Source organism: Schistocerca americana, chromosome 5, assembly GCF_021461395.2.
Source record: "Schistocerca americana isolate TAMUIC-IGC-003095 chromosome 5, iqSchAmer2.1, whole genome shotgun sequence".
Classification (NCBI taxonomy): Eukaryota; Metazoa; Arthropoda; class Insecta; order Orthoptera; family Acrididae; genus Schistocerca; species Schistocerca americana.
Window position 1 is genome coordinate 680,833,236 of NC_060123.1, and position 26,714 is coordinate 680,859,949.

General features: G+C 40.5%; 1 protein-coding gene across 1 annotated transcript in view; it reads left to right on the plus strand.

Annotated features, from left to right (window-relative positions):
- Positions 1–26,714, plus strand: part of LOC124615965 (coiled-coil domain-containing protein 112-like) — a 165,464-nt gene that overhangs the window by 112,613 nt on the left and 26,137 nt on the right. The window contains exons 8-9 of the mRNA XM_047144165.1: positions 23,290–23,385; positions 23,704–23,846. Coding sequence (XP_047000121.1) covers positions 23,290–23,385; positions 23,704–23,846 — 239 coding nt within the window. The remainder of the gene's footprint in view (positions 1–23,289; positions 23,386–23,703; positions 23,847–26,714) is intronic.

Here is a 26,714-nt window from a genome sequence, read left to right on the forward strand (position 1 = left end):
CACCAAACGTGGATGTGACCATCATGATGCTGTAAACAGAACCTGGATTCATCCGAAAAAATGACATTTTCCCATTTGTGCACACAGGTTTGTCGTTGAGTACACCATCGCAGGCGCTCCTGTCTGTGATGAAGTGTCAAGGGTAACTGCAGCCATGGTCTCCGAGCTGATAGTCCATGCAGCTGCAAATGTCGTCGAACTGTTCGTGCAGATTGTTGTTGTCTTGCAAACATCCCCATCTGTTGACTCGGGGATTGAGACTTGGCTGCACGATCTGTTACAGCCATGCAGATAAGATGCCTGTCATATCGACTGCTAGTGATCTGAGGCCATTGGGATCCAGCACAGTGTTCCGTATTACCCTCCTGAACCCACTGATTCCATATTCTGCTAACAGTCATTGGATATCGACCAACGCGAGCAGCAATGTCACGATATGATAAACCGCAATTGTGATAGGCTACAATCCGACCTTTGTCAAAGTTGGAAACGTGATGGTATGCATTTCTCCTCCTTACACGAGGCATCACAACAACGTTTCTCCAGGCAACGCCGTCAACTGCTGTTAAGTATGAGAAATCGGTTGGAAACTTTCCTCATGTCAGCATGTTATAGGTGTCGCCACCAGCGCCAACCTTGTGTGACTGCTCTGAGAAGCTAATCATTAGTATATCACAGCATCTTCTTCCTGTCGGTTAAATTTCGCATCTGGAGCACGTCATCTTCATGGTGTAGCAATTTTAATGGCCAATAGTGTATATTGCAATAGCATAATAGATGAACATTTGTGCATACAAACATAAAATGTAAGTTGTATTTGTGTTCTAGTAAATAAATAAAAAATTTTTATTAAATCTTCCATGTGTACATTTATAAAATGAACTGAAGTCCCCTGCTCGCTTCTTTTTGTACGTGCGGGCTAATATGAGGAAATGCTGCAGAGATTTTGATATTGTCTTGGAATTCCTGTGATTGATATCTTGCCAGTATCTATATTGGAAACAGGCAAAAATTGTTGATGTTCTCAGCTCCCAGGATGGATGAAATATATAGACGTAATTAAGTTTGCACAGAACAGTCAGTGCACGAGTCCCTCCCACAGGGCTAGTTTTTATATAATATACTTTTATAATTGATTACAACCATTGCCCAAATTTATCTTGTTGATAATGATACGATGCAGAAATTTCCTATCTCATCTTGTCTGTCTTCCTTGTGGACAGGTCGAACATCTGCATATTTCATCCTGTCAGGAAAGGAGCCTTCATCAGATGACTGATTTGTTATAAGGCAGAGTCAGGATGCAACATTATGACATTGTGCTTTTATAATTTTTGTTGCAAAGATTCAAGATATTTTAAGGATTTAGTAATGCAAGCCGCCCTGTGGAAGAATGCATGAGTAAATTTCATTTCTCCATATCTGTGTTGCATTATACTAGAATTCATGTGAGGAGGAGAGTAATCATCAACCTTATTTGAGGTTATAAAGCACCTTTTGAATTATTCAGAGATCTGTGAGGAGTTTGTAACATTTTCCCGATCAGTTTCTAATTTAGGGATTAAATGATTTGTGTTCTCACCGCATACTTCAGTCATGACAATCTGCCATATAGCTTTTGATTTATTAATGCCATTTGAGATGACTTTACTGTTTGCCATTTATTTTGTCTGTTTAACAACTCTGCCAAATATTATTTTGTTTTGTTTGCATACGTGAGAAACTCCGCATCACATGTTCAGTTCCCTCTTCCAAATATTAGAGACACTGAAATCTTCAGTTATCTGTGAGTTTGTTTTACTGTATTTGTCATGTACAGTTGTGAAGGGGAAATGCTCATTAAAAATACTCGTGAATTGTAATACAGCTGCAGAGACACACATTCAGATTGAGATACGCCATTTTGAACTTGTCTTGGGTACTATGCCAGAAGGAATCATGCTGCTGATGTGATATGTTGGCAAGCTGACTGAGCGCGATCCTCAGTTAATCCTGATTGTATTTTGCTGGGTACCTCGCTGTCAGTTATATGTTGGGAGTGCCCAAGCACGGCATTGCTGGTGATATGGTGGAGCAAATGCAGCCCTGGGACATGAACCACATTCGCAGACCCTGTGCTGTGCCACTGGTGTCTGGATGCTGCTGATGCAGAGGAGGTGTGTCTATGTGGCGTAGTCTCAGTTCTTTAGTTGATGCAGCCTGAGTGGATCTTCTGACAGATTGCTGTTCTGTTTTGAACACACCCAAGACTGGGTCCCGTGCCTTACTTAGTTGGAAACCCCAGTGTTTATTTATCAGTTCATCATGCAGCCAGATCACTACTGATTCTTTTAAAACATAATCCCAGAATGTCGTAACAACTTTATCCCACCATAATTCATTATATTTCCGTAAGAGAACCAGTGTTCTTTGCTGACTGTTCATTATTCATGCTCTCTGCATCTCCTACACCATCAGTGTTGTCTGATCTATGTACATTTTTCCTAATTGGTATGGGATGTGGTAGACTTCCGCTTTCTGGAGTCCTAGATCATGCTTAACAGACACTAACAAGGCTTTTATCATTGGTGGCAGATGAAATACACACTTGACATTTCATTTACAGAGAATTCTTCCAATTTTCATTCATTTGTATGGATTAAAGATGAACCATGGACCTTGCCGTTGGTGGGGAGGCTTGCGTGCCTCAGCGATACAGATGGCCGTACCGTAGGTGCAACCACAATGGAGGGGTATCTGTTGAGAGGCCAGACAAACATGTGGTTCCTGAAGAGGGGCAGCAGCCTTTTCAGTAGTTGCAGGGGCAACAGTCTGGATGATTGACTGATCTGGCCTTGTAACATTAACCAAAACGGCCTTGCTGTGCTGGTACTGCGAACGGCTGAAAGCAAGGGGAAACTACAGCCGTAATTTTTCCCGAGGACATGCAGCTTTACTGTATGATTAAATGATGATGGCGTCCTCTTGGGTAAAATATTCTGGAGGTAAAATAGTCCCCCATTCGGATCTCCGGGCGGGGACTACTCAAGAGTACGTCGCTATCAGGAGAAAGAAAACTGGCGTTCTACGGATCGGAGCGTGGAATGTCAGATCCCTTAATCGGGCAGGTAGATTAGAAAATCTAAAAAGGGAAATGGATAGGTTAAAGTTAGATATAGTGGGAATTAGTGAAGTTCGGTGGCAGGAGGAACAGGACTTTTGGTCAGGTGATTACAGGGTTATAAATACAAAATCAAATAGGGGTAATGCAGGAGTAGGTTTAATAATGAATAGAAAAATAGGAGTGCGGGTTAGCTACTACAAACAGCATAGTGAACACATTATTGTGGCCAAGATAGACACAAAGCCCATGCCTACTACAGTAGTACAAGTTTATATGCCAACTAGCTCTGCAGATGATGAAGAAATTGATGAAATGTATGACGAGATAAAAGAAATTATTCAGGTAGTGAAGGGAGACGAAAATTTAATAGTCATGGGTGACTGGAATTTGTCAGTAGGAAAAGGGAGAGAAGGAAACATAGTAGGTGAATATGGATTGGGGGGAAGAAATGAAAGAGGAAGCCGCCTTGTAGAATTTTGCACAGAGCATAACTTAATCATAGCTAACACTTGGTTCAAGAATCATGAAAGAAGGTTGTATACCTGGAAGAATCCTGGAGATACTAAAAGGTATCAGATAGATTACATAATGGTAAGACAGAGATTTAGGAACCAGGTTTTAAATTGTAAGACATTTCCAGGGGCAGATGTGGATTCTGACCACAATCTATTGGTTATGAACTGCAGATTGAAACTGAAGAAACTGCAAAAAGGTGGGAATTTAAGGAGATGGGACCTGGATAAACTGAAAGAACCAGAAGTTGTAGAGTGTTTCAGGGAGAGCATAAGGGAACAATTGACAGGAATGGGGGAAAGAAATACAGTAGAAGAAGAATGGGTAGTTCTGAGGGATGAAGTAGTGAAGGCAGCAGACGATCAAGTAGGTAAAAAGACGAGGGCTAATAGAAATCCTTGGGTAACAGAAGAAATATTGAATTTAATTGATGAAAGGAGAAAATATAAAAACGCAGTAAATGAAGCAGGCAAAAAGGAATACAAACGTCTCAAAAATGAGATCGACAGGAAGTGCAAAATGGCTAAGCAGGGATGGCTAGAGGACAAATGTAAGGATGTAGAGGCCTGTGTCACTAGGGGTAAGATAGATACTGCTTATAGGAAAATTAAAGAGACCTTTGGAGAGAAGAGAACCACTTGTATGAATATCAAGAGCCCAGATGGCAACCCAGTTCTAAGCAAAGAAGGGAAGGCAGGAAGGTGGAAGGCGTATATAGAGGGTTTATACAAGGGCGATGTACTTGAAGACAATATTATGGAAATGGAAGAGGATGTAGATGAAGACGAAATGGGAGATAAGATACTGCGTGAAGAGTTTGACAGAGCACTGAAAGAACTGAGTCGAAACAAGGCCCCCGGAGTAGACAACATTCCATTAGAACTACTGATGGCCTTGGGAGAGTCAGTCATGGCAAAACTCTACCATCTGGTGAGCAAGATGTATGAGACAGGCGAAATACCCTCAGACTTCAAGAAGAATATAATAATTCCAATCCCAAAGAAAGCAGGTGTTGACAGATGTGAAAATTACTGAACTATCAGTTTAATAAGTCACAGTTGCAAAATACTAATGCGAATTCTTTACAGACGAATGGAAAAACTGGTAGAAGCGGACCTCGGGGAAGATCAGTTTGGATTGCGTAGAAATGTTGGGACACATGAGGCAATACTGACCCTGCGACTTATCTTAGAAGAAAGATTAAGAAAAGGCAAACCTACGTTTCTAGCATTTGTAGACTTAGAGAAAGCTTTTGACAATGTTAACTGGAATACTCTCTTTCAAATTCTGGAGGTGGCAGGGGTAAAATACAGGGAGCGGAAGGCTATTTACAATTTGTACAGAAACCAGATGGCAGTTATAAGAGTCGAGGGGCATGAAAGGGAAGCAGTGGTTGGGAAGGGAGTGAGACAGGGTTGTAGCCTCTCCCCGATGTTATTCAATCTGTATATTGAGCAAGCAGTAAAGGAAACAAAAGAAAAATTCAGAGTAGGTATTAAAATTCATGGAGTAGAAGTAAAAACTTTGAGGTTTGCCGATGACATTGTAATTCTATCAGAGACAGCAAAGGACTTGGAAGAGCAGTTGAACAGAATTGACAGTGTCTTGAAAGGAGGATATAAGATGAACATCAACAAAAGCAAAACGAGGATAATGGAATGTAGTCAAATTAAATCGGGTGATGCTGAAGGAATTAGATTAGGAAATGAGACACTTAAAGTAGTAAAGGAGTTTTGCTATTTAGGGAGTAAAATAAGTGATGATGGTCGAAGTAGAGAGGATATAAAATGTAGACTGGCAATGGCAAGGAAATCGTTTCTGAAGAAGAGAAATTTGTTAACATCGAGTATAGATTTAAGTGTCAGGAAGTCGTTTCTGAAAGTATTTGTATGGAGTGTAGCCATGTATGGAAGTGAAACATGGACAATAACTAGTTTGGACAAGAAGAGAATAGAAGCTTTCGAAATGTGGTGCTACAGGTACTGAATAGGATTGGGGAGAAGAGAAGTTTGTGGCACAACTTGACTAGAAGAAGGGATCGGTTGGTAGGACATTTTTTGAGGCATCAAGGGATCACAAATTTAGCATTGGAGGGCAGCGTGGAGGGTAAAAATCGTAGAGGGAGACCAAGAGATGAATACACTAAGCAGATTCAGAAGGATGTAGGTTGCAGTAGGTACTGGGAGATGAAGAAGCTTGCACATGATAGAGTAGCATGGAGAGCTGCATCAAACCAGTCTCAGGACTGAAGACCACAACAACAACAAAGATCATCACAACAGATTTCTCTTCTTCTTACATATTAGTAAGGTAACTTGCTACAGCTACCAGGAACTTGAACTGCATTTTAGTCATCACCTGTACAAATTACTCTGTATTAGTTTTGTTCATATGAACCATCATCACGGGAAGACTATCAACAAATATGAAATGTGCAATGTACACGTAAAGCGGTACATCGGGTGGGAAAGCCATTCATCTCTTCTTTACATGAAATGAAAATTGTTAAAGTTTCATAAGGATTACAAACCCATACATAATATACAATGAGTGTAAATGGCATAATATTGGTCTCAAAGTAACTCGCGACCAAGTACGAGAGAAGTACCTAGAAGACAAATTTCACTTAAACATAGAACATCAGTTAACATATGCATACATAAGAACTTCAAAGAATACAGTGCAAAGCACATCCCGTCATTTTTGATATAGGTTACATACAAAGGTATACATTTTCAGGAGAGAGGTGAAAACAACATAGTTCTATCTCAGGACACCATATTATGACATACGAGAGTTATTTTTAAAGTAAGAACTAATAGAGCATCGTGTCTGTGCATCCTGTCTAGTGACGTCCATTCACAGTTGGCCACTCTTGGCCAGTCTTTCACCATACTGCCATTATGTTTTATGTCTCTGCCGGTGTTGTTAGTATGGTGGTACTGCTTTATTTGTTGCCATGTCAATCAATAATCCCGCTAATTGTGAAGTGCACTCGGTATGCGATTCTTAAATGCAAAACCACTTCATCCTGCTGAAATTCACCAACAGTTTGTTGAAATTTATGGTGCAAGTGTTATGAATGATGGGAATGTTTGTAAGTGATGTAGGCTGTTTAATGAAGGAAGAGCAGATGTTCATGATAAAGAACAACCTGGACGGCCCACTGTTGTGAATGAAGACTTGACACAAAAAGTTGATGAGGCAATCAACAAAAATAGACGTTTCACTATTGACAAGCAGCATCTGAAGTTTCCACTAGTTTCAGTAGTGTTTCACTTTGTTACTGACAAACCTCTCAACAAAAAAAGTGTGCAAGATGTATGCTGAAAATGTTGACAGCAGAACACAAAACAAAGCAAATGGCACATTCTCTGTCCATTTTGAAACACTGTCACAAGGATGGTGACAAGTTCTTCAGTCGCATTGTGACTGGTGATGAATCATGGATTGTGTACACTCCAGAGAATAAACATCAATCCAGTGAGTGGCATCATTCAGACTCCCCGATGAAACCGTGAAAATTCAGACAAGAACCTTCAACATGGAAAATCAAGGCCCTGTTTTTTTTTGGATCTTGAAAGGCATTTAACTGTTAGACTTTTTGCCAAGAGGATTCACAGAGTATGCTGGGTACTGTGAAATGTTATTAAAACTTAGGCACACTATTCAGAATTGTCGGTGGGGACAGCTCTATAGTGGCATCCTTCCGCTTCATGACAATGCTTGGCCTAACAATGCGGCAAGAAGTAAGACTAAATGGGACAAGTTTCGTTGGGAATTACTGGATCCTCCACCATAGAGCCCTGACTTAGCCCCATCAGACTTCATCTGTTTCCAAAACTGAAGGAATTTCTTGGTGGAAAGCATTTGGAAAATGATGACACGCCAAAAGAAACTGTTACTAACTGGTTTAATGGTTGGGCAACAGAGTTCTTTGATGCTGGGATCCAAAAGCTGGTGCCTCGACTTGACAAATGTTTAAATGTTTGCGATACAATTTACATTCATAAATAAAGTTTCTCTTACTCTGTTACAAATCAGTTCTTACTTATCTGTATTGTCAACAGCGTGAAGATGTGCAATATTCTTGGAAATGTTATGAAATTATGACTCAAAGACTGGTACTTGAATGGACTGCATAAAGTGTAATGTACTAGCTTATATACCATAAAGGCGTAGGTCCCACCAACAAGACTGTAATGTTTAGTAAACCATAAATGTCTAGGCAAAACATTAGCAGAGAATCAGTTAGTAATCACTAGCATAGACATTAAAATAATACTATATGCATATGACTTGCAACTATGAAGCTATGTCAAAAATAAAAAAGAAGAGCTTGGCCCACTTCTTAAGTACAAGATAATTTAATCATATGTTGTGTGTAATACAATATATGAAGTTAGATGAACATATATCTGTTAATTTCTGAAGGAGAATAGTATTGACAAACAGCCACAATTTTAAATTTTGTTATACAACTTAGACATCAAGTGCTGATCAGTAATCATATACCCTAAACTTCAATATACAGATGACTTAAACATATGGTAAACATGATACCTGATGGGGCTGAGGATTGCTGTCAGATGTTTTGTGAGCCCATACACTTGAAGGTTGTCCATAAATTCTAGCAGGTTCACCTGCTTGTGAAAGAAGTCTTATATTAGAAAGTGTTGTGGAACTGTTTGATGGTCTTCTGCTTCTGTTGGTTGACTAGATCATCTTCTGTCCACCTGTAGGCATTATCTTCCAATCCTGTGCTTCTCTCGTATACCTGTCTCAAGGCAGGTATTGACTCAACGCTTTCCACTTTCCTCTGTCCTGTCCTCTTTCCTTTATCTGTTGGCAACTTCATACATTTTTAATGTAGTCCAGCATTCGTAGGCTGCTTCTTCCACTCAGTCCTTCTCTTCCCTCCTATCTTCCCACTGAAGAGTCTTCATTTCAGTCAATTTCCTTGTGGTGTCACCGCCAGACACCACACTTGCTAGGTGGTAGCCTTTAAATCGACCGCGGTCCGTTAGTATACGTCGGACCCGCGTGTCGCCACTATTAGTGATTGAAGACCGAGCGCTGCCACACGGCAGGTCTAGAGAGACTTCCTAGCACTTGCCCCAGTTGTACAGCCGACTTTGCTAGCGATGCTTCACTGACAAATTACGCTCTCATTTGCCGAGACGATAGTTAGCATAGCCTTCAGCTACGTCATTTGCTACGACCTAGCAAGGCGCCATTATCATTTGCTATTTATCTTGTGATGCATGTACCGTCAGACCGATGTTCACCAATTATGGATTAAAGTTAAGTATTCCAGCAGCTACGTACTTTATTTGCTAGTCTCCATTACTTGACCTGTTCCAGACCTCACGCCAGCCTGCGTGAGCTTAACGTGTGCCTTTCGGCTTCCTGTCATAGTGGATTGGCTGTCTTGCCAGCCCACAACATTCCTCACAATATATATTTGTCCCAAAAAAGATATTTCCTTCATTCTTATCATTTCCACTAGTTTACCTTCCTCTCCCATTCTTAGAAGTACAGAGTACTGCAGAAATAATGACCTATAATGGGAGATCAAAAAGTTTCCGTTCGAAGGTTCTGCAGTCCAGAATCGGTATGCCAATCAGACAAAATTACCAAAGCATTGAGGTAATCATGCCACCGAAGCACTAAGTTGAAGATAGCTGGTTGGTGAAACACGATAGTTGGTTGGCAAAACACAGTGTCCTGCTACATGGAAAAGTCCATAACTGCTTGCTGTATATCCTCATATGACAGGAGTCATCAACTGTTCAAGGCCTTTTTCAATTGACCTAAGCTGTGATAATTGAATGGGGAGAGATCAGGACTATAAGGCAGGTGCTTGAGTGTGTCCCACTTGAGTTAGCATAAATTTTGTATTACAATATTTTCAATATGGGGCGTGTGTTACTATGAATCAGCAGCACCCTTTGTCCCAGTTCTCCCAGATATTTTGTATGAGTTGCACATCATAATTTCTCCAGTGTTGCACAGTATTGTATGCCAGTGAAGGAGACACCAGGTTCCTTGAAATCAATAAGCAGTTGGTCCAGGTAATCAAAGAACAGGGTGAGCAGCCCTTTCCAGCTGATGGCTGGCTCTTGAACTCCTTGGGACAAGGTGATGATGGATGGCATCACTGCATCATCAATGCTCTCATCTCCGATTCCCAGTGGTGGCACCAGCTTTCATCACTACAATTATGTGCTTGAGGAATGTGTTGCCTTCAACATAGAAATGCATGAGGTGCTTCATGCAAACAGCCATCCAGTTTGCTATTTGTTTGGCATTCAATGCCCAGGTATCCCCTGGCTGTAGACATTAAAGCACCCTAACTCTTGCTACATAATGCGTTGCACATTTCTGAAGCTGATGCCTAGACCCTTTGCTAGCACATGAATAGTTATGCGCTAGTGCGCTGTAGTCACATCATCAACTGTTCATTTGTTGTTGGCCATAATGGATGGGGCTGGCCTCCCAGATCGACTGGTATCTTAGGACGAATTGTGATCAGCACGAAACTTGTCAGACCATTCCACAGTGATGATCTTCAGCAGACATGCTGCCCAGTACACATTCTTCATTCTCTGATGGATGTCTGCTAGTGTTTGTCCTTTGGCATCTGAGAAAAGAATAACAGCTCATTGGTCCTGTTTGGATGCTTTTTGTAATAACATTGCCATAGTTCACATTTCTACATTTCCTGCGCGCACATCAGAAAGAAACGAATGCCACACTGTCACCTTGCATTCCAGTGCCTATAAACCCGCATTGGAGTCATGTTGGGTTCTATACATGCTGCAATAATGTCCTCAAATGGAAAATTTTGGTCACCACTTATATTTTAAACATTTACACATCATTAGCATGCAGTGTTGAAAGAACACTTTATACAATGTTATTAGACAACACTTTTTATAAATTATGTCCTTTATGTGTCCACCATTGTTGATGCAGTTTTTGACACTGACATTCATCATAAACATGTGAAATGTGTCACTGGTTTGTTTAAACACTGGAAACAATCTGTGTGAGGCGATCATGGACATTTTGGCTGTGTGAACAGTTGCACCATCCTGCTGGAACCGCAATGACTGTACACGGAAATTCTATCAACATATTTCCTGCATTATGAACTGTTGCAAAATAACATACCAGTCTGATGTTACTGCAGCAGTGTCACCTGCATCATTCTTAAAAAGGTACGGACCAGTAACAATGTGTGCATACTTGCCACATGACATATTAACTTTTGCACTATGATGTGATATTGTGTGGAATGAGAACTTATAGCTAAAGTTTCATTTGATCACATAATCCAATAAATGAAAGTGGGTCTTGTCACACCTAATAAAATTGTTGAGAAAATTGGGTTGAGTGTTGATCATCTGCAGAAGCTGTGTACAGAACTTGTGACATCCGTGTTAATCTCTGGGCTATAATTGTTCCTCCACTTGGAGCTTGTAGAGATGTAAATTAATATCCAATCACAAAATCTGTTGCGGACTTCTGTCCAAGTTGTTAAGGACTTGTGAATGCTGGCAAAAAGATTATACTGTACTTTGCTGAAAAGTGGCTGTTACATTTGCGATGTTGTCCAGGGTGCGAACTGTACATGGTCTACCTGGTAAGTTACACATTCATTGCAGATGCTGAAGCTCTGAACCCATTTCATAACTGACTTCTGTGGTGAAATGTGATGATTCAACCAATGTCAAAATGTTGCTGATACAAACACTGTGATTGTGCAACACTGTTATCAGATTTGAAGACTGTTTCAATTGCAAACCAATGATTTTCATTTGGCCAGTAACTCATACCAACTATTAGTGCTTTGAACCTTGCTGTGCACTGGTACCAACATCAGCTCTCTAGGGAAGCACAATTTAAAACCAGTCATTGTTTCTGCCACAACCTCTACCATCCTATTCATCATTCTGCAAGCCCATTTCACTTTTAGTATTTTTCTACACAAGCTCACAAGCACATTTCAGAACAGCCCAAGTTTTTTTTTTTTTTTTTTCTTATACTGTTCTTTAGTGGTCATACATTTCCTATGTGTATACGTGAAATGGTAGTACAACATGGCTTTCCTTTGTTAGCTGGGAGGATAACTGTCTCAAGATTTTCGCAAAGTGTTTGAGCACTTTCTTTTCTTCCTCGAAGAGGTTTGGCACTGGTGAAACAGCTCTTGTAAATGTATGGTGTATTTCATCCCATATTTTCTCCACATGTCAAACAGGAGAGAGGAGGAGAAGAGTGGGATAGGACAGAGAGAGAGAGAAATTATAGAAGGCAATGATTCAACAAAAGTGAGCAATAACATTACCATCAGCATCACCACTACCACCACCACCACCACCACCACCACCACCACCACCATCAGTCTTTTGACACCTACTATTGGTGAAGGATTCCTCTAGACTTTTCCAGGCATCATAGTTGTCAGCTATACACGTCCAGTTCACCCCTGCATGTTTCCATTAGGCTACTATCTTGGTATTTTCTTGTCTCTTGAATCCAGCAAAGAACTTCCGTGATCTATCTAGATTCTGTCATCCTGACCCACTCATCTTCATTTTCCATTTTCATTACTCTTATGTCTTTTATGCAATTCTGCACCTTTATCATTTTTTCTCGTTTTTCTTTAAAAAAATTTGAAAAAGGACCTGTCTGTGCTATTAATTACCAACATGAATCTCTCCATTGCTCACTGATGTTTCCTCATTAATGGTTGATTTGTCACTACAAGTCAGTCACTACAATAAGTCAAAAATGGTCATACACACTGATTGTAAGTATTTCCTTTCCATACTCATCATCACATCTTCTATAGTCTCAACGTCCTGGATGAGTCTCTTTAGGACACGTCTCACCATATTTTCCTGTCCTTCCAGCATGTCTCTCTTTCCACCCTGTCTCACTCTTCTCTTCCTCTGTTCTTCAGGCATTCCTTCACTCCAGTGATACATCAGTTCAATCTCTCAGTTTTCCTCTAGGTCTCTTGCCCCCTGTTGTCATTTCATGACCCTGTCTGTGTGTCCTGCCAACTTTTAAAATGCTCATAAAATATTAATAGCGATTTTTTTATATTTTTGTGGAATATATGTACTTTAACTTCAATACAGAATACCAAGGATTTTTTACTGGTACGCTATTTCTTTCAGTAATGTCTTGTTTCGATATGTCATTTTTATTAGTCTTAAACTGCATAATATGGTTGTTTGTTACATTAATATTTATGTCACTTGTGTTTATTTGTCAGTTGTGTGTCACATATCAAAGACTGGTGGCTGTCTTAGAAGTATTTTCTGTTTCCACTGTCTATTAAATCTTACATTGTGCTGTGTACAGTCTCACTTGCACAATGAAATTTAGTAAATGACTGGTTTTAGATGCCAACCATCCGTTTTCAAGTTTATAAGACCTGAGACTACTGACTATAATGTTTCATCTTATTGTATGAAAATTTATGTTTCAATAACATACAGGAATACAGCAGAATAATGTTCTTGACAACAGCTGATATTTCAGCAGATGAACACCCTGTCCTTTTCAAGGTACAAATGAAATGAGACAGCTGTGCATGGCAACTTAAACCTTTGGCACCTGGGCCTAAATCAACCAGGAACAAAATATGGCTTATGCAGGGAAACACACACACTATAAACAACTGATGCCACTTCACAAACAAATCTACCGAACACCAGATGTTATCAGTAGTGAAATGTTAACTAACAACTGGAGAGTAAGTAACACCAACTCTGCCCCCCTGTTCTTTGACTTGGGAGAGAGCACAGTTCCAGGCAGAACCTGAAGCAACATCTTTTGTCTCTATTAATGAGTTCACTTGCTGGTTTAATCTCAACAGCTTCCATGAGAACATTACCTTATAACTAATGCTCCATACACCAGTCCTCCACTATCCTGATCATCTGACTATGTATGACATGTCATATGTGTGTATAATACGATAGACACCAATCTTACACAAATCCAGATCACCCTGTACAGCCCCTCAAAGGGCCTTAATCTTAGGCGGTCATCAATAAACACACTTCACGCTATGGTTCCTCAGAATATGACCAATGCTGTAGGAAACACTATCTCTGTAGGCCAAAAAGATCATAAACACAGGTGGAACCTAATTACTTTCATCACTCTTCTGATTGTTAATTGATCAGTAGCACAACATGTGTCTGATATGTCTTTCACTATCACCATTGTGATGATAGGTAACTTCAAGCTGAGCAATTCTGCTGGAAAACTGTCAGAGACCAAAATAATGTGGCCCCTATGAATCAAGATACAAAGTATCCCTTCACAGTGAGCCACCTGAATAACCAATATTTTTGAGTTTGTTAGCATCTATAGCTTCAAAAAAACTGCAAGGAAATTAGCAACTTTAATCTCATCTTTTTCTATAACCATTATATAAATCTAGTTTTGTGTATCAGTTGCTTCAGTTCCTAAAGGTAATTAATAGATAAAAAGCTAATAGAAAATCAGCATGCTTGTCTTAAAGTAGAAGGCATATTCTAAAACTAAGATCCAGTGACCAATCTTTAACTGATTGTAGGCCTGAATGAAGTTTCATGTGTGCAGCACTGTCTACCAACTCTCCGGGAAACTACTGCAGTGTTGGTTTGATTCAGTAGTTGTTTGCCATTCAGTGAGAGCAGATCGTGATGGCTGAGACAGTCATGTCATAGTTTCCACAACTTGTGAAGTGTGTGGTGTGTGTGGTGTGCGTACTGTAAGACCTTCGGTACACACACCATCAGATTATTTGACTTGTCGCTCTAACGAAGTAGGCGAGTGTCAGCAATATGTCTCGTGGTCTTATTGTGGCGTGTTTATCTTCTGCCGTTAGGTCAGACGATAGAAATGCCACTTGCACGCCTAGAGTAGCAGATTGACGGTGACCAACTTTAATCAGAAGTTGATTAATTTTCACACACATTTATTAAAATAATAACAATCATAAACCTTACTTAACTTGATTCTGGATGCTATTTACAATTGACAATCTGAAGTTCCTTTGGTCTTGGTACGTTAATCTTATTCTCACATATCTCTGATACTTGACAAAGTGTCTATACATTTCTCTTCATGCCTATGTACAGGAATATGATAATCTTATTAGGCGCAGACTGAAACTTGACTACAGACTAATGCAGACTGACTAATCGGAGGTCTGTACACTCCTTATAATACCTCGAGCGTTCAGGTATTACTGCGCAAGTGTGATCCGCGAGGAGAAAAGGTTCTACGTTAGCAGCAATCTCATTGGCTGCGTTACATATTAATACACGGATCGGCGGAAGCAGAATTTGGTCCGTCTCTAAGACAGCGCCATCTCGTAGTGCGGAGACGGACGAGCGCTGCGCCTGCGCTGTTGTGCTTAGCGGGGCGCGCTCTATTGGGAAAGTTGTGTACGCGCTGACTACGCGGAACTATGTACACAACAGTGTGATTAGATTTTTGCTGGCAAAAGGATCTTCAGCTGCAGAAATCCATCATGGGTTATGCCTAGTGTGTGGACCTCAAATAATGAGTGACAATGAGTTCAGAAATAGTTTTGAGAATTTCAAAATGGCTGCACAGATGTTTATGATGAACAGCAGGGTGGCTGATCCAGTATTCTGACTGATAGCATTGTTGATCAAGTGAATGAAAAAGTTCAAAATGATTGGCTATTGACAGTTGGTGGTCTGCCCAATGAATTACAAATGTTGTTCGGACCTCAATTTACACAATTGTCTCTGAATGGCTTGGATATCACAACTGTATGTGAGGTAGGCTCCAAAATTGTCCACTGATCAGCACAAAGAGCAAAGAATTCATAGTGTGTGATAGATTTTGGAACACTATAGCCAAAATGGAGATTATTTGTTTGTGCATGTTGTTGCGGGTGAAGAGACGTGGATATTGCACATCAATGCCAGACTGGAACATCAGTCAATGCAGTGGCATCATTCAAGTGCATCCAAACCAAAAAAAGTTCAAGCAATCTCTGTTCCCCAATCGAAAAATGATGGCTACCATATTCTGGTATGAAACGGGCGTCCTTTTGATTTATTTCATGAACTGTGGATCAACAATTACAGCTGATGTATACTGTGAAACACTAACCAAACTCAGACACGCGATCCAAAATGGCACCATGAGAAACTGTCATTCGGCATAATCTTCCTTCGCGACAATGCACACCTGCACACTGCTGCTAAAACCAAGGAGAAGATTCAAGATTTTCATTGGGAAATTTTGAGCACCTTCCATACAGTCCTGACCTCCCACCAAGTGACTGTTTCCTCATCTTGCATTTGAAAAAGTGGTTAGGTGGACATTCATTTCAAAATGACAATGAATTCAAAACCGGCGTTACCAGCTGGTTCAATTCCCAGGCTTCTATGCAGAAGCTGGCGCAACATCACAGTAAGTGTACAGATGTGAATGCCGATTACACTGGGGAACAGCCATTTTGTTGTCCTAGATCTGTGACTTGTTCTTAACTAATTTTTGGTCTCTGAATTCAAAACTGTTAGCAGTTTTTCTCTATCACGTCATGTTTTTAAGCTACAGGATACTCTCTTTTTACCCTAAAAGTCATTAAAACTGGGCATACAAAGGAAAATAAAGTTGGTACTAACCAAACATAGAAGAATATTAGACTATTTTATTCATTCAAAGGTTATTATAATATTCAAAGTTACATTATGTTTATACAAATAATAAAAACAAAGATATTAGGGTACAAATTTTCACTTATAACTTTTCCTACAATGTTCCATTTGGGGACATTCTCGCTTGATGCTCCAACAGTAGTCAGCTATCGTACTGACATCCCATCTACCTTGATAACTTGCTTCCATGACGTTCAAATCTTGGTGGAATCACTCACCCTGTTCATCTCTAACAGCACCAAGATTTTCTGGAAAGTTAGCAAGACGGCTATGTAAGAAATGCAGTTTGATACTCATGTTACAGTCAAGCTCTCTAAAGCTCCCATTCGGGAGGACAACGGTTCAATCCCGCGTCCGGCCATCCTGATTTAGGTTTTCCGTGATTTCCCTAAATCGTTCCAGGCAAATGCCGGGATGGTTCCTTTCAAAGGGCATGGCCGACTTCCTTCCCCATCCTTCCCTAATCCGATGAGACCGATGAGCTCGCTGTCTGGTCTCCTTCCCCCAAAAACCACCACCACCACCACCATCTAAAGCTCCCTAAGAGTTGTTGAACAATTTCGATGTAATTCTGGGCTCATGTATTTCCTAGAAAGTCCTTGACAATACTTTTGAATGCTGGTCATTGTTTCTATGAAACGTTCATCTTTAATAAGTTGCCATATCTGTGGCCCATCAAAGACACCAGCGTTCATCTTCTCATATGACAAGCTAGGAAATGCGGAAATGATATACTTGAAACAGTCCCCTTCAGTTGGCAGAGCTCTAACTAATTGCTTCATGAGGCCTAGTTTTATTTGCAAAGGCAGAAATATAATATTTTTTCCTGTCGACAAGTGGATGATTTACAATGTTTGGATCACCAGGTTTCTGGTCAGATTTTAGCGGCCACTTTGACTGCACTCAATGCTTCTTACGAGCACTGCTGTCCCACATACACAGAAAACACGGATACTTGGTATATCCGTGTTGCTGGTCAAAAAGGAAAGAAACCCTTTTAAGGTCAACACAGATGATCCATTGGTGCAACTTATATTGCAACACGTCAATGACCTCCTTCATGCCTTCGTATTTTTCATGCAATGAAAACTGAATGGCCTATTGGGACTGAACCGTATAAATTTCCATTGTGGAGGAGAATACACTTCAAGCTACATTTTCAGCTATGTATAAACAGTCTCCATTTGGTTGCATTATAGTCTGAAATTCCCAATTCCTTCATTAAACCAGGTGTATAGTGGCAATACACAAATCCATCAACACTCTGAAAGAACTGCAGAAATGCACTTTCTCTCAATCGGAAGTAGGTGATTTAGCTCCTTTTTCTAACAAGTTTTTTTCATACAGTCTTGATGCTAGAAGTTCTGATGCTTTTTTGGATAGTCCCAAATCCCGTATCAAGTCATTTAACTCATGCTGATTAAATACTTTACGAACAGAATCATTGTCACCTTTAAAATCTTCGTTGCTACGGTCACTTCAATCTTTGCCTGATGCATCTTCTTGTGTTTCCAAAGAGGGTAATTCTTGAAACACTAGCACTGGAATTTCAGCTGAATGTGGCACAGGGCGTATAGCTGACTTTAAAGTAGGGTAATTGGGTTCTCGCCAAATCATTGGTATACCAAATGGAAGTTTATCGTGTGTGCCTTTTGTCCACATTCTCAAACCCTCCACACACTGCTTGCAGACTTTGTGAGAAGCCCAGGATTTATCTTGGTCGCCAATTTCTACTTTAAAATAAGCAAAATAGGCTTCTCTGACAAAATTACTGATGTTTGTCCGTTGACTGGGAATGGTAAAACTGCCACATACATAACAAAACGAATAGGGGCTGTTTAAGCACTTACAACGGGAACTACCAGCAGCAGACATGAAGAAACTTTTTCGTTTATATATAAATAAGAAAATACTGCTAATCTTGTGTAAATACAAATTCTTGCACTATGCGTTGGAAACCGGCTTCACTGTATCAGAGCAACAAGTACCCCTGTTTACTACAGTGTCTCATGCGTAACTGACCACATTAGTCTAGACAGTATGAATCTAAAACTGTCGTGCGGTGTCACTATCCCCTCCAGTTGTCACTGGTTTAAGGTTCGCAGAAAGAGTGCAGCACTGCTTTCTATAACAAACAAGTTACCTGTCAGAAGCGTCATCGCATGCGCAACAACTGTAGAAACAAAGCTTGACATGATAGGAAAAAACTAATTACAGTTTTGGAATCAGCATGTCCATTTACCTCTAAAACAGCCTAAGAATCGAAGTCAACAGAAATTAAGTTACAAATCGTTCCCCAGTGTTATGTGAAAAAATAAAGTAGATATGTAGTAAAATATTACTGTCAATAAAAATCTTTTCTGATAAGCTTACTTTCTTTTCTATTATGAAACAGACCATAGTTTTGGAATATATCTCATAATTTGTTTATTCTTCTATAAGACATTGTATAGCCACAGTGCAGCCCCTCTGTGATTGCTGTTCTCTTACAAGATGAGGTAGTTGATGTTCATGAAGAGCTGGAAATCACCCTAACTACATCAGATGATTAGAAGCTGCTGCAAATGTGCATGTTGGCTCCCGAGAGTCATGTACCAGAGATACCAAAGGTACCTCGGTTACTGTCATCTTCTGTGGATCATGTCTCCTCTACAAGAAGTACTGCATCTGTCACTACTCATCCACTTGAGTGTGAATGGTGTGTCAGTGGTTGGGCTAGGTGCCCTGTACAGGGGAGACAGGGTCCTGTGAGAACTGAGGGTGTTCGACCCACCTGTGTAAACAACTGAAACTAGAACTGAGCCCTTAGGACACACTCCACCTGTTAGGAAACCTACTGTGCCCTGTACCTAGAGGAGACGGACATAAAAGACAGCTGAAAGATACGGCAAGTAATGGTGTCCCTTAGAGAAATGACAGCAAGGGGTGGGAAGGAACCATAATGACTCAGTGGGTATTCTCATTGGCCTTATTCAGCATGTTAAAGAGACTTTGAGGGAACAGGTTGCAACCAACTGCAGATTGTGGTGTACATTGGAACAAATGATGCCTGTTGTCTGGGTTTGGTGCTCATTGGAACAAATAATGCCTGTCATCTGGGCTCAGAGGCCATACTTGAATCCTGCCAGCTACTGGCAGATAAGGTTGAGAAAATCAGCCTTACTCACAGAGAATCAGTGAAACTCACAATTTGCAGCATTGTCCTCAGACTGATTTTGGCCCCCTGGTTCTAAGTCAAGTGGAAGGACTGAACCAGAGACTTCAAAAGTTCTGTGAAAAACTAGACCCTGCCTCCCTGGACATGTGCCATAAGCTTGAGGAGGCTTGTTAACCATTCTGCCTGTGTGATGTGGCTTGCGCACATGGCACAGCAGGGAGCAACTAGCTGGCTCACAGTGACATATGGTGGGAAAAGGAGGGATGAGGGTAAGGTAAGGGAAAGGGGGGGGGGGACAAGATTACTTCACAACAAGTCTTACTTCTATGAGCAAGAACGTGCTGTTATATGGAGATGCATTGTTACATGATGGATGTTTAATGCGTTTTGTGGCAAATTTATTTTCTAAGCGTGTGTTAACGAGAAATGACAATGAAATGAAACATCTCCTTTAATATTTTGATGAAGTGAAGATATGGGGTGGCTAAGTACAAGACATGATATTTGTTGCAATTGATGCTGTCTTATGATGAATTATGTCTTAGGGTTAAAGTTAGATTAACAAACTTACTTTTCATTAAAATTTTATTTAAATGTTAAAATTGTGTTGGTGTGTCTGACCTTTCCTTTGAAGTTCTCGACCTGGCCATCATCAACTTTTCGTCAATTATTAAAAAAAAATACGTACTCTCCACTTCAAGCGCATCACTGTAAGTAAGTATGTTCGCATCCAAGGCTGTACCAAATGTAACTAATGTTCATTCCTCTGAATGCAGAAAGGAACAGCCAAGGGGAATCCACAGGAGATGCTAATGAAGCAAAGATACCAACAACCTGGTGAGGTGTCAGCAGGGAGACAGTGACACAGGGAGGCGAAGCTTGACCAGTGTGACCACTGAAGGCATGATGGTGCCAGAGGGCTGGGTGGCATCAGCGGGGTGCTGGCAGCACGGGCAACCGTGGCTCAACCAATGCAGCCGTCAGGGAAGTGATAGTGCCAATGACAGATGTAGGGTTGGTGGGGTGCCGGCAGCACTTGGAGAAAGGGCTTGACTAATGCAGCTGTGGGTGTGACAGACTGCAAATTCAATGGGGCAGTGGTCACTGGAAAAAGTGTGAAAGCAGCAGAAAAAGGGAAAAGGGGCACATTCTTAGACCAAAGACAATGCTGGGCAGTGCTGTGGACACTGAGAGGAAGAATGACCAGAAGGCCCAAAACAAAAGGAAGCTATTTTGTGAGTGTGCTTTGCACCTGGAGTGTGGACAGTGGGGCCATCCAGCAGAAATGCTATAAGCTACAAAACTGTGTGTGAGGATCACAAAGAAGGACTACTAGTGTGTCTTGGGATATGGGAACAGTGGTCCAGAAAGTATACTGTGCTTAGAAACACGTGAATAGCAAAAGACCGGCAGGAAGTCCTCAAGAAACATAAACAAAGACATCGTGGAAGATGGCCATGTGTTGGAGCATAGGAAGGTTCTACATTGCAGGAATGGAATGCCAAAGGTGTAATGCATGTGTAGGGTCATGAAAAAGATCTACAGCACAGGAAATAAAATGTGGAATGTGGAAGATGAAGTACTAAGGGAATTGAAGGAAACAACATGTTGTACAGGTCTCCCAGAGGAGAAGAGACAAAGCCCTCTGACACCCTCATTTTGAAGACCGACTGTGGCTGCAGCTTATTGGTGAAGGCATAAAGTGGTGAGGGCAGCACCAGCTCGCCAGTACGAGCTCAGTGTCCAGACAAGACATGGCAGCAGCTGGTTTAGGTTGGGGAATGCAGACTGTACCGTTGTCACCAACTTATATATCCTTAGTGGCATGCACACAACTGGTACTGGAGGAATGATTGCCAGGTACCATTTAATTACACTTTTTTTTGCAAAACACATAAAAGCAAAGTCCAAAATATTGCACAGTCTGAATAACACAAGAAAAAATCATCCTGAGCTGATATTAGTTGAACAATCAAATCTCACGGTGGAATCAGTTGTGGCGATCACTACTGAAGAAAAGTGCACTGAGAAGGCTAGCATCGGAAGAGGCAAAGGCTCAAAGGAAGATGCCTGGTGGATCGATGAGGCTGATGTGGAGTGTAACCCCAGCAGCTGCTGGCGTGATGTAGTGGTGTGGTGTAATGTAGATGTGGTCCCTGGCCCAGTCCCACAAAAAACTCCAATTTGGGGGCCACTCTGCAGCCTGCATAAAGCCCAGAGTGTGAGTGTATGCTGTTTCTAGTGATCAAGTCACAGCTTACGTAGGCCGCAGGTGGAGGGACATAATTGTAATTGGTCAGCTCGTATAAATACTGGTAGTATCAAACAGTGGAAAATCCTGAATGGAATAATGACAGTATTAGAAAAGGATAGTTGGTACTCACCTTACAGCAGAGATCCTGAGTCGGAGATAGGCACAACAAAAAGACTGTCAGCAAGTAAGATTTCAGCCAAAAAGGCCCTCAAATAACCTTTCAGTTTTCACACAAATGCAACTCAGACAGACATGCCCACAATCTCTGGCTGCTGACACCAGCCCAGACCAGCCAGAGACTGTGGTCATGTGTGTGGTGTGAGTTGTGTCTGCATGAGTGTATGTGTACGTGTGCGTATGTTGCCTGTTTTTGATGGCGGCTTGTTTGGCCAAATGTTAACTTACTGACGGTATTTTTGTTAATCATATCTGCAACTCAGCATCTCTGGTAGGTGAGTCGCAACTGTTGTTTCCATAATATTGTCAAAATATTAGTTGTAACTCTTTGAAAGGATATGAAATGGAATGACTGCGTAGGATTAGTTGTAGATAAAGCAGGTGGCACACTTTGGTTCATTGGTAGAATACAAGGGAACTGCAACAGTCTACAAAAGAAATTGCTTACAAATTACTCATTCAATCCACCCTAGAATATTGCTCGTGTGTGTGGGACCCATACCAAATAGGATGAATTGGGGATATTGAATATTCACAGAGAAGTCAGCATGAATGCTCACAGGATTCTTTGACCCATGGGAGATTGTCACAGAATTACTGAAGGAACTGAACTAGTAGACACATGAAGATAGACAAAAACTATCATGAGAAACCCTGCTTGCGAAGTATCAGGAATCAGCTTTAAATGATAAACCTAGGAATACACTACAGCTCACTGCATCTTGCTCCCATGGGGGCTGTGAGGTCAAGATTAGCTTAATTACTGTGTGCTCAGAGGCATTTAAAAGGCAATTCTTCCCCTGCTCCATACATGAATGGAACGAGAAGACTTTCTAATAATTTGCACAGTGGGAAGTGCCCTGTGCCATGCATTTTACAGTGGTTTGCTGAGTATGGATGTAGATGTAGAAGATAAAAACCAGTGTGAGTTGGCTTTCTGTAAATGGCATACTTCAACATAACATCCTGCCTCCTCTTGACCAACACATCAAGGAAAGGAAGACAGCAATCCATGTGAAACAAATATTTAGGTAGATAAAATTGAGATGTTGTAAAAGCTGTTGCCAATTCTCAATGCCATGAAGCCAAATAATAAAATTATCATCTACATATCCAAAAAGGTTTCAATGTTTTCCATGTGTCTGGTAATAGAACAGGTCATTAAAAGGTAAGTTGATGTCAGTATGTGTTGAAACTGGTTAGTTAATTGAAAATTGCTGCTTGACACCTGAAGCTGTTTGTTTAAAAATTATTCTGTGCAAGTGAGATTGTGTACTACACATGTTTTCACCACTTCTGCTACTGTGTATTGTCATGGCAAAAATTATTAAATCTTAAATCAGTGTTCTGGGTGATTGTCAGATTGTCTTGTTTCCAGAAAGCAAGAGAACTTCAACAGCAGTTAGACGAAGAGAGGAAGAGGGTGGAGAAGGAGAGACAGCTTCAAGAATGGAAAAGAAAGAAGGAAAGACAGGTACTGCTAAGCCACAGCCAAAGACAAGTTTGTCAGTTTTCTCAAAACTATAAATGTGTTTCCTTTTTAGATCACAAAATTACTGATAATGTAAGTTGGTCTAACACGGGAAGAAATGCTGAAGATATGTTTAAGAAATATGTTGAAATGTATCAAGAAGGTACAAATTTTTTGTTCCATGTTCTAACTACTAGAGAAGTTAAATTTTTGCTGTAGTTTTTATGTCTGCTTTCAGTTTTATAAACTAACTTGTCCTCTCTCTCTCTCTCTCTCTCTCTCTCTCTCTCTCTCTCTCTCTCTCTCTCTCTCTCATTTAAGGCTCAACAAAAAGCAAAAATTGAGCAACAGAAAGAAGAAAGATTGGAAAAACAGAGAGAAGCAGTTCTTGAAAGGCAGTTACGGGAGTTGTTTGAAATAGAACAACGGGCAGCAGTAGCTAACAAGATGCTCAAAGCTTTCAGGTGAGGTGACGGCTATAATTAGTGGTTAATGGTCTACAATTTCCCTTCAGATGGAGAACAAATCATCATTGTGCAATAAGATCTATAAATGGCATAATATTTCACATATTGATTTCAAATCTACATTGACAATCTCCTGTAGTCTCGTAAATTTTTTTTTTTTTTTTTTTTTCATTGTTGTCAACAACTAATGAAATTTCAAGAGATGCCTTATCTGTCTGATATGTCTCATAACTGATGTTAGTTTGTACTATAGTAGTAAAAAGTTGATTATGGGATGTCATATTCCACTTAGGGCTGTAGAAGTTATTTATTGCTTTGAAAGGGTCAAACAAGCTGCAGACCCATATTACAAGTGATTGCAGAATAAATACTTCTGCAACCATAAGCAGAGTACAACGTCTTTTAAGCAGTTCTCGCCAGCACCTGCATGAACCTTAACATTTTAGTATTTTCTGTCATTTGATGTGGCAGTAGTGTTTGAATAACATTTGTTGTGAACTAAAGCAGACAAGATGAATCATAAATGTAATAAATTACAACTTTGCAACTATTTTTATGATTGCAATTTACTTTATTCTTCTCTTTTTGGATCTAGGCCACGTTTGTCTACAGTAAATGCAGTAGAAACTCCTCTTACTAATATTCTTGATGATTTTGATAACAGTTCCTGTATTTGTGCCTTACTATTAGATCTGAGCAAAGCATTTGATGCTGTGTCACATTAAATTCTCATAATTTAGCTAGTGTGCTACGGTATCAAGAATAATGAAATGACACTCTTTAGATCAGGGATGGCCAAGAACTCTGCACATCTGCTGAGCTCTTTGATGTGTGTGAATCTCCCTTGCAGGGCTGCACATTTCCCCCACTAGCATGCCTGCCAGCCCAAGTAGGATGATAGGGAAAGTGTACCCACAGCACTTGATTGCAATGCAGTTGTGCAAGGAGCTTTGAAAGGCTTGCATTTGGCTAGGTTTCACATTTCTTGGCAATAGAGATCACAAACAAAACAAATTGTTGATATTAAATAATGGAAACTCCAGGTTGGGTATCAAAAGAGATAGATTGCTACTCATCATAAAGATGACGCATTAAGTTGCACTACGAAAAGACACTTTTACATTATCTTACAGCCAAAGCCTTCACCAAAAAAGGACACACACACACACATTCATCCACACAAGCAAGCACACTTTTTATACACTCACGACTGCCACCTCTATGTAAAATGGAAGCATCAATCTGGAGGGGAAGGGGAAAGGGAAAGGATAGCAGGTTGAAGACGGGAAGAGAGCAGATCCTCCCTTCTATCACCAGCTTTTCTGATGGCGCATTTATCCTTAGAACACATTCTCCGTTCCCAAAATTTTACCTATGGTAATATACTGTCCCCACACCCTGCACCCAACAATTTCCAATCCCTCTGTCCTGTCACCTCTTCCCTATTCTCATCTTCCACCTTCTTTGTGTGCCACCCTCTTCTGATGCACCCACCTGTCTTTCCCCTTCCCTGCTCCTCCCCTGTTTTACTCGTCATTTTCCCACTCCACCCTTCCCTGCCCCACAGCCTCCCAACACTGTGCCTGTTGGCAGTTTAGTCCTGGCATGCTCCACCAGGCAGCATTCAGTACTCTCTTCTATCCCCACCCATACCCTGCAATCCTGTCCTCTTCCCCACCCCATCCACATTGGTGCTTCCGTTCTACATGACAGTTGCATTCCGGTCCAAGCTCCCGGAGATTGTGGTCATGTGTGCATGAGATGTGCTTGCCTGTATGAATGAATGTGTTTGTGTTTCCTTTTCTGACGAAGGCTTTGGCGAAAAGTTAATGTGTAAATGTACTTTCACTTTGTGTGTTTCGACTTAATATGCTTTCCTTATATTGTAAATTTTCAGTATTATTTAATTATTTTTGGCTCACTAAAGACGCAATAAAATTTATATCTTGCACAAACTGTCAACGTGCTAATAGATGCAAATAGTTTTGTAGATTTTTGTCACTCATGTTACCACATAAACATGACTTGTTTAGTTTCATAACCAAACAAAAATCCTTTCAGTCACATAAGTTGATCAAAACATTGATATCATATTTGCAGTTATGGAAACATGAGAACTCTTACCAAGGAAACCTTTGTAGAACTGGAAGTTTTCATCATAAAATAATTTGTCTTTTAAATGAGAATTACATTGCAGATCAATCAATTCCATCAGCACATCCATGTATGCACTTTCAGCTGAAATGGCAAATAGTCTTGAAAACAGCTGAAAAACTGATGGGGGACTGGCAGTGTCCTGAAAACATTTAGAAAACTGTTCCTGTAATTTTTTCATTGACACACTGAATTCTTCAAAATTAACACCATTGAGCTTGGGGAAATGGACGGTGTTTTTCATCAGACATTGTCCCTTCCACAATGTGCTTTTCTCTTTAAATGTGTCCACGTTCCCCATTAAATCACAAATAAGTCACTTCTCACCTTGCAGTGTCTTATTGAAGGCAGCGCACAGTCAAGTCCACTTAAAATACAAGGTCAGCAATCCATTGTGGATCTTCTAACTTTGGTTTCTGCTTCAGAAATTCAACAATAGCAGTTCTTAAATCGAAAAACCATCCGGGGCATGCCACTTCATGTTAATATGTAACATCTCTACATTGTTCATTCAGTTACATTGAAAACTGTTGAAACTGATGGTGTAATAATACATGCAACTTCAGATAATTTACGGTTTCTATCACCAATTTCATCACGTGCTCCATGTCTGCAAATCTAGCACAAAATGTTCGTTGACAATGAACAATGAAACCCATACAAATCATCTGTTGATCGTTGTAATTTTCTGCTCTTTCGTAGGCAAATAAA